Source organism: Uranotaenia lowii, chromosome 3 (assembly GCF_029784155.1).
Source record: "Uranotaenia lowii strain MFRU-FL chromosome 3, ASM2978415v1, whole genome shotgun sequence".
Taxonomy (NCBI): domain Eukaryota; kingdom Metazoa; phylum Arthropoda; class Insecta; order Diptera; family Culicidae; genus Uranotaenia; species Uranotaenia lowii.
The window spans coordinates 126,108,522-126,118,194 of record NC_073693.1 but is presented as its reverse complement, the minus strand read 5'-3'; the positions used below and the strand labels follow the sequence as shown (position 1 = coordinate 126,118,194).

The 9,673-nt window shown below is 43.6% G+C and overlaps 1 protein-coding gene across 1 annotated transcript; it reads left to right on the top strand.

Annotated features, from left to right (window-relative positions):
- The first annotated feature begins 1,190 nt into the window (after positions 1–1,190).
- On the top strand, positions 1,191–8,645 carry LOC129755378 (POU domain protein CF1A). Its single transcript, XM_055751828.1, is given in 1 exon segment — positions 1,191–8,645. A coding segment is annotated over 1 exon segment (1,662 nt). The 5' UTR covers positions 1,191–2,775; the 3' UTR covers positions 4,438–8,645.
- Positions 8,646–9,673: the final 1,028 nt, after the last annotated feature.

Here is a 9,673-nt window from a genome sequence, read left to right as displayed (position 1 = left end):
AACCCTCTCGGAAGTCGACGTCCATCTCATTGCATCGGTGGGGGTTGGTTCTCCGCGTTCTTCCCAATCGGAGTGGTGGAGATTCACCAGTAGACTACCACGCAAAACAAGGTGTAGGAAGGTGGTGTATTTGTCAGAAATGGGGGTGGGGGTATGAGTCGTCGATACGCATGTACCACACAGATTACCACCACTTGCCTCGAAGCGGTAACATTTCACCACCCTCTCGTGATGTGGTTCTATTCTGTTTGTAAGGATAGAGCGAATTGAGCAAACAAAACGGAACGGAAGCCAGCCGTCGAGTGTGGCGCTGCTTCTGTCAGTGCCAGTGTCTGAACACTGAATCGCCACCACCTCCCAAACGGGAGGAATTGGAAGTTTGGGAGACTGTGTGTGCGCACACGGTGTATGAAATCAAATACAGCAATCGACTGTCGACGGTGTGTCTATGAGAAGTGGTGAATAACGGGTAGAAAGAGAAGGAATGTACCGGGTTAAACTTGCCTTCGCACTTACAGGTGCGCGCTGACTGGTGTGAGTGCCAGAGCTCTGATAGTCTATAGAATATACGTGGTGTGAATACGGTGTGTATCGTATTCTGTTTCCAGTGGTGAGTAACCGAAAAGGAGAAATTGCGTGGTGTAGTTGTGTGTGGCGGAACGTGAACGGTGCTGTAAAAGGAAATCGGAGAGACGATGAATCGAGTCGTGCTGCTCGCTCTCATTTCGTGGAATCGAAAGCAAAACAGGGACAGCAATCATCGAGAGGCGGAGCAAAGCTGGGAATGAGAAATGCCAACACATACGGTGGTGCCCCAATCGTTAGTTGCTGGTACTGTCGCAAGAGAGGGAATCCAGAATGAGGTGAAAAACGGGCGACAAGGTGCATGGTGAGTTTCGGCTTCTTTCAGCTTTGCTTCCGTTGATGTTTGCTGCTGCTGCTAGAGGTGTGGTGAATGGAACTCTTTCGTTGCCGTGAAGAGGCGCTTGCTTGCTGGATCTTCCATAAGAAACTCGGTGCCAGGTGTGCGCTAGTATGGGTGAACTTTTTACGGTTGTGTTTGGCTTCGAACCGTGTGCGAGGCATGAGCGATACAGAAGGAAAAAAAAACCGACGACGATCGAACGAGACACGGGAACCACGTCGAGTGCGGTGAATAGTTGAATATATTGTTTAGTCAACTTCTATGATTCGAAGCGTATGCACGTATATGTCTCGATTGTGCGTGTATATTTATTAATTTATTTTTTATTTTACCTAACGTTTCTTTCCTCCTTGGGCGTTCGGAGAGTGTGTTTTGCTTCTGAGTCTGGAGCTCGCGATGACAGTACCGCGAACGACGTAGAAGTCGAGAAATGTTATTTTGGCGACGATTGTAAAACAATTTAGAAGATTAATTCAACGAATAATAACGTGCGCGACCCCAGAACAACCGTGAACGCCTATCGCGATACGCGTGTCGAAAAATCGTGGAAAATCGAGTTACAAAAAAACCTTGGCCAGTGAAACTTCAAGTTTGGACGAGAATCTCGCCAATCACCAAGTGTGCAAAACGTAACACCAAAAAATAGTTTTCGGTGTTGTCATCGATTGTGAAAACTTGCGAGATTGATACAAGTCGGTGTTATCATCGTCGCAAAGAAAAGATAAACCGTAATCGAAAGACGTACCTGAATCCGTGAACGCGTGACGGATTGTTGCAACCTCGGTGTGAGACCACCGGGCAATAGAGAAGATTCCACGAGGTGACAAGCAGTGACACAACAACGACGTTCCACAGTGAAACCGAGATTTGAAAATACGGAAACGGAAACATCTGAATAGCAAGTAGGCGCAGAGTAGTGATCAGCGCGCAGCGTTGAAGAGCGTCGTCTCTACGTGTGTGATACACACAAGAGTGAATATGCACCAGTGTGTTATTGTTTTGGTTGCTGTTTTTTTCGGAGTTTAAATCCGAAACAACCGTGTTCTGTGTTTTGGTATCGAGATCCCGGTAGAAGAGGGCCCAAATAAATGCTACAATTAATTTGAATAATCTTGAATGAAGCAACCGAAATTAACATAATTCGTATACTCGCGCGGGACGCCAGTGTGGACGCAGTTGTTGTTTGAGAGGAGAGCACCTCACTTCCAAGTGGGGGCAACATCTGTGCTAAGGGGACTTCAACCTGAGTTTTTGTTGGGGAGCCGAATCAAAAAACACACGAAAAAGAAAATACTGTAAAAATTCCGGCAGCCAGCGCCAGTAAAACAATTCGAGCATCGAGTTGACGCGAGAAGAAACGAAACGAGAAGTTATTAGCGAAGAACAAACACCTCTGCTTGGAGAGAGATGATTGATTGATTCTACACTGCGGCTTTGAGTTATCGGTATAGGTCCGCTGGTGGAGCATTAGAGACTTACAAGTTCGGTCAGGGTGTTTGGTGGAAGCTGCTTGAGATAAAGAGACTGAGAGAAAGATAAATAAAACAGGTCCCCCTGATTTGATTACTTTGACGTGATCGACATTTTTTGCTTCGAGATCGTCAACCAGAACGCGACTGACCTGTTTGCTGCGGAGCACCGATCAGGTGGAAGCAATTTTTTTGGGTCGGTAACCTGACAGCGCCAAAACGCTACTGCGAGATACGATTGGCTGGAACGGTTCAGACCAAGTGCCCACGGTGGCGTGTTATGATAGTGACCCCTATTTTCGTAAAATAGTAAAACTGAGCCCAAATTTGGAGCCCTACCCCGCCAGCGTGGAAGGGCTTAACAGCCCTAGAGCGGTGGGGATGGCCGCCACCACGTATTTATCGCCCAGTGGGGAGCTGGATATGGCCTTAGGCGGCGGATACCACACATCTTCACCGCGGAGTGCAGTGGATGCGAACGAGATGAAGTACATGCATCACCACCACCAGAGTCACCACCATGTGCCCTCTAGTCCTAGTCCGAACCCGGCTGGTCTGGGTTCGGTGACGGGTGGTTTGGGCGGTGTCGGTGGAAATCCTTGGGCGGCACTGCAAACATCGGATCCCTGGGCGTTGCATTCCCATCACCCTCACTCGCACCCGCATGCAACCGATGTCAAGCAGGAAATGCATTTATCCCAACAGGCTCGGGCACAGCAAGGAATGGCATCTCCACATGCGTGGCATGCACCGGTGCATCCTGGAACGCACTACGCCACCGGAGGATCTCCACTGCAATACCATCATCCGATGAATGGTATGCTCCATCATCCCGCTCATCCTGCTCATCACCAAAGTGCACCTCCCCTGCATCACTCGTTGCGGGGAGAATCGCCTCAGCTGCACATACCACACCACCACCTGCAAGGCGATCGGGATGTGAGTGCCGGCGAAGACGATACCCCCACGTCGGACGATCTAGAGGCATTTGCGAAGCAATTCAAACAAAGACGAATTAAGCTAGGATTCACCCAGGCCGACGTTGGTCTAGCACTTGGCACCCTGTATGGCAATGTTTTCTCCCAGACAACGATATGTCGATTCGAGGCTCTACAGTTAAGTTTTAAAAATATGTGCAAACTAAAGCCATTGCTACAAAAATGGCTGGAAGAGGCTGACTCTACTACGGGCTCATCGACCAGCATCGACAAAATAGCTGCCCAGGGTCGGAAACGGAAAAAGCGCACCAGCATCGAGGTATCGGTCAAGGGAGCCCTAGAACAGCACTTCCACAAACAGCCGAAACCCTCGGCACAGGAAATCACCAGTCTTGCCGATTCGCTGCAGCTCGAGAAGGAAGTCGTCCGGGTATGGTTCTGCAACCGACGGCAGAAGGAAAAACGGATGACGCCACCAAATACGATGGGTGGTGACATGATGGATGGAATGCCACAGGGTCACATGGGCCATCCGGGACACGGTTATCATCCGCATCACGATATGCACGGCAGTCCAATGGGAGCCCACAGCCACAGCCACAGTCCGCCCATGCTCAGCCCTCAGAGTATGGGCGGTGGAGGGCACCATCAGCTAACGGCCCACTAGCAATCAGAGCACCAGGAGTCCAACAATAAACCGGCGGTATTTCAACCGATGCATCACCACCACCACCACCACCATCATCCCCACGCAGGGATTATGCATCCACATGCCGCCGGTGTTGTCTCCTCATCCGCCAACGAGAATAATAGCTATAGCATAGCATCGACCACCACAAATACCTCTTCGCCACCGTCAGCGTCGTCGTCGTCCTCTTCCACGGCGGCGGCCGCCGCAGCCGCAGCCGCTGCAGCAGCCGCCTCCTCGGGAGCATCACCATCGTCGTCGTCGTCATCGGTGGCCGCCGCTGCTGCCGCACAAATGTACATAGATCACCGGCATCACCAGCAGCAGCAGCAGATGCACGCTAGGCGGATATTTCAGGAGTGGACTCTGCAGTTCGGACCAACCGGAACAGCAACTGGTGCAAGATATTTGAACTAAAACCCCTCACACAGTTCCCCTTTCCCCAATAAACTTCCCCAATCGACGTCGAGTACACAACACGTCGCCATCTCGAGAGAACGGAACCGATGATGTTCCAATAGCAGAAGTAGCAGCAGCATCACACACAAACACTCAACAGCAGCAGCAGCAACTTAAACCACGGAAGCAAACCAACCATCCGAGATGCAAGCTAGTAAAATGTATAATGAATTAATGATGTCCCCTGCTCCGAGGATCCCTTCCCATTTTTCCCCATTCCTTTCCCAAAAACTCTAAATAAATTGTTTAAATACTAGTTTAAACTCTAAACAAAAGAAAAAACCGAAGCAACAAAGCGACAAGTGGTGACTTAAAACTATTGGTGAAAACAAGAAAACCGAATCGCGATCTATGTTTACCTGTAAATAGCGAATAATGAAGCGAAGAAGAGTAATACAATGAAAAAAAGAGTAATACAACCTAAGTTAATATAGTAATGGATCAGTACCGCGTAAGAACCAAACAAAGAACAACAACAAGTTTAGACAAAAAAAACGAGTACGAAAAAAAGGTTAGAATTTCTAAAGTACAAGAGTAAGTAATAGAGCGACTCCAGCGGGCAATCGGCAAATGAGCTACAACAAACAAACATACTTACCCTAATCATAGATAGAAGTTGAAAAATTTTGGCGATCGACAGCGAAGCTCAGAGTTGTTCTCAAAGTGATAACCGGAAAAGAAACAGAAAATCTCTCTGAATGCATGAAATGTGAATCTCTCTGTTAAGAAAAATGAAAATTGTATGAAAAATCCTGCAGAAATAGATGATGTTGATTGACTTAAAAACCAATCGATAATCGAAACAATCGAACTCCCATCGGCTCCGGCTGTGCGTGTGTAAGTACTTTTCATTTGAAGTAAAAGAAATCATCAGTCTGTGGGGTCTTTTTAGTGGAGTTTTACCGGGAGTCTCTTTCTCTTGTTGTGTTGAGTGATGTTTTCCAGTTTTTGTTTCCGCTTTGCCGAAGAATAGTGGTAAATTTTTACAATTGAGCCGCCGTCTTCGCGGCTCCTCGTGAGAGTATCTTGCAATTAAATTTGATGACCCGTGAGTGTGTGTATTGGTTGCCGCCGCCGTGGATATTGCACTTTATTGGCGTAGTTGCCGTTTTTTTTCACGGGAAATTTCCGGTCGAGGTGAAAACGCGATTCCTACTGCTGCTGGGTAATTCCGGCGGCCGACGGAGGGTCGGCAAAATATAAGCAGAAAAAAGGTCGGCTGCCATAAATTTTTCAAGTATCGTTCTTCTTTCGGGTGCGCCCACCTTTAACAGAGGTGTAGTAGTGCTTCCCGAAACACCTTAGAGAAAAAAAAGTGCCAGATTCTGTGCGGCCTGTGTCGAGGCACAGTAGTCTCTCTCTCCTTCGGTGCGGCTTGGTTTCTCGGCTCGTTTCCACACCGGGTGGTACGGGAAATTTCCTGTCCAGGAAATTCCGGTAGTATCCTCTCGTTTTTACGAGCCTACAGCCAGCCGGTACCCATTTGGTGGCGGAGATCTACTCGCTACTCTAGATGTATGCCTACAACGGCACCCAGGCCGATTAGTGATGATTGTTTCTCTGGTTCTGCTTCTCTTCACACCTTCGCCCCGATCTTCTTGCTGTTGTTGTCGCTGCAAAATTTAGAAGGCACCATACACTCGGAATTGCTGCGGAACTGCTCGGTTGCTTGGAGTTTCCATTTGTTTTTGCCGTCGGGGGTCTCTCAATTTGCTCGGTCAACAAAGGGCAGGGATGTGTATTGATTGGGCTTTACCGGGTGTGCGCCACCAGGTTCCTACCTGGACCTCTCTCTCCTGTTGCTGCCGTGAGAAGTGGGACGGGCTTTGAGGAAATTCCCTTAATCATTTTTAAATTACCGGGCGCAATATTCCTCACCTCCTCAACAGAGATCCTGATCCTTAGGCTTCGGCTTCGGGAAAGATATGACTTAAACCGGGGAATCCCTCCTGGCATTTATTTGACTTTGACTGCAGATGATTTGGTGAATTTTGGGAAAATCGATTTTGTTGTTTTGATTTTTTCGGATTTTCTTCTAGGCCTGGGACTTTTACAAAGCCTACTATAGGCCGTATAATGATTTCGAACACAAAGGAGCAAAAATAAACAAAAATTGTGTATACATCGTATAAACCGCTGTAAAAAGTGTCAGTTTTAAGGAAAATGTACATCATTTATGTAAATTTTTTATGTAAGGAAATTGTGTTAATGATACCGCTTACAAAAAAGAGATAAGAAAAGTCAGAAATCGATAGTTCAAGTTCACGGTTAAAGTACCACCTTGCAGAAATTTCTCGCAAAACAGAAGTTAAAAAAGCGTAAACGATCTGTGCTACGATCATCTACTACACTCTACCAACAACAGTGACGTCTGAATTTGAGTAACGCAAAAGTGCGTGCTCATTGCGCCGCATTTCGCGGCTCGCGAGTACAGTCCGAATGAATGAAATAAAACCCACGGGCGCTAAATAACCGTAGCACCGAAAAATGCATGGAACGGAAACAAAAAGTCGGCCTATAAAGAAGTTACCTTTACAACTTCGGGCGGAGGGTTTCGAGCAAGCAAGCTTTCTAGGGGACGACGACGATGGTTCTTATCGGTCACCTAATTTTCCAGTTTTTCTTCCGCTCGTGTTTTCATTCTTCAGGGAACGGTTTTTTTTCTCATTCGTACCTTTGTATATCCCCGTTAAATTATAGCAAGCAAGCAAGCAACAACAACAAGAATTTAACATCAGGGCAGGTGGTTTGGTGTCTTTCTTGCTGAATTTGCGCCTCCATCCTGGTTGTTAATCGACGCCGGGTTCTTTGTTGCAAAAATAATGCGTTCCGACTTTTATTGGCTTTGTTAAGGTCAAGTTTTGCCTGATGTAAACTTTTTTTCTTAATGAATTGGTAAAGAAAATTTCATTTTGTTTGTAGTTATTCATTATTTTGAAATTTTTTAGCTTGTTTTTTTTATTAATAAGCTACTTGGGCGCTTTATCCTGGCAAAGTCTGGATTTTTTAGGCCCTATGATGATTTATTTATTAACTGTAATAGCAAGTTCACTGGTGTTGGGAAAAAGTGGTAGAGGTTTTGACACTTGTAGCACATTTTGAAAATTTTACCATGTAAAAATGTTTTCAAGATCTTTGGGCGTTGAATTTTTTTATAACACTATTTCAATTTCAGCCGTATTTAATAGAAATCGAGCTAGTTTTGCATCACAGCATGCAAAAATACAATACGTGTTGTAAGAGCAAGTTCACTGGTGTTGGGAAAAAGTGGTAGAAATTTTGACATTTTGAAAATTTTTCCATGCAAAAATGTTTTAAGACCCTTGGGCGTTGTATTTTTTACATCACTGTTTCTATTTCAGCCGTATGTGATACAAATATTGCTATTTTTGGTTAACAGCATGCGAAACTACAACACGTGTTGTTTAAAAACTAGAAGGCCACAGATCTTGAAAATGTTTTTGCACGGCAAAATTTTCAAAATATTCTAAAAGTGTCAAAATTTCTAGAACTTTTTCCCAACACGAGTGAATTTGCTGTAACAAATGGTAAGTTGGTTTCGGATCGGAAAAAAGTATTTTCAAGAATGTCAAGAATGTTCAAGAAGGCCCGTTTTTGCGATTCTGTCACTGATGATGTAATGAAATTTGAAAATATTTCAAAAGAAATTGTTTCGCTGAAGTGGCTTACTGATTGGCTTGATATTACAACTTTGACCTTCTAGAAAAATTTTTCGCTGAAAAATTCCCTGAGACTAAGTTTTTTGATTACAAACAACTCTTGTTTTTGGCTCTTTAAAATCTTCGGAAAGAGCCGTTTCAAATAAACAAAGTAAAAAAATAGCTCTTGGTCTACGAAAAACTTCATAAATGAGAAAATTTGTAAGCTGTTTTTTTTTTAAATTGCATATGCACAGGGGCTAAAGAACATGACTTTCAGTACTTTTTCGGTTGTAGATTTTAAACACTTCAACCAATTTATCGTAAAATTTTAAACATATTTGCACTGATCTATAGCTATATTTTTATGTACTTTTTGTTCAAATGAGATATTTAAACTTACCTACATAAAAGTAAATAGAGTGCACATTTTTCGAATTTTTGTCTTACTTTCCCAACGCCGCCTTTAGACGGGGTTTATATTTCATCTCTTTTTCCTAACTTAGGTTTTTTATTTCCTCAAAAATTCGATCCAAAATGATGGTAACTATTTGATCTAACTGCCAGTAATTTTTTTAAGATCGAAAAAATGCCTAAGATCTCTGAGGCTACCAAATTGATCTTTTTTCGAAAAATAGGTCCATTTGCAGTTTGCTCATGTTTTAAGCCTCTTTCAGATGTTACTTTTGACAACTGCTAGTCGAACTGTTTTCACTAACAAGGATTGATAGATTTACATATTTTTAATCATTTCACGAAAAAAAAATGTAAAACCAACTTTTCGATGTGATTTTATGACTATTTTAATATACCCCGTCAAAAGGCGGGGTTGGGCATTAGAGAGTTGAATAAAAGAAAAGGCACTGTTCCAGTTGAGCTATTTAGATTGCCGTATTCTTTGATAATATGTGAAATTTTCATAAGCAATATCACTAATCAATCATCCTTTTTTAACTCCTACACTCAGAAAAATACTCTTGAGTATGTCATAAGATTATCTTTTAAACTAAAGCGCCATAAGAAAAATCTTTGAAATTCATAAGACTGTCTTATGTTATGTCTCGAATGAATTCTGAGATGAACGCCTACTTCGATGAAAGTTTCTCGCTTTTCATAAGAGTTGCTTATAGTAACAGGAAATTTCACGTATTATTATAAAAAAATCAATATTTTTTATGTTTCCATTTAATTTGTTCGTAAATTTGTGTGGAATAACTTCATGCATGGTCACCATAAGCAGCACATCAAAACTCCGTTCCAGTTAATTTGTTTTTTTGTCACATCCGGATCTTGAACATTGCGTTTGTTTGCCGGTCAGCATGCTGCAAAGTAAGTCAGAAACTTTATTTCAGGTTGCAAATATTTTTTACGACCTCCAAGAAAAAGTTATCACTAAAAAATCGAAATTAATTTTACTTAAGAAAAAATAAAAACTGCACGGGGAGTGTTTTGTTAGACGATAAAAAAAACTGATGGAGTGAATGTGTTTATTCTGTTTTCACAATGCCGTTTCTTCTATTTTCTATGCGATGTTC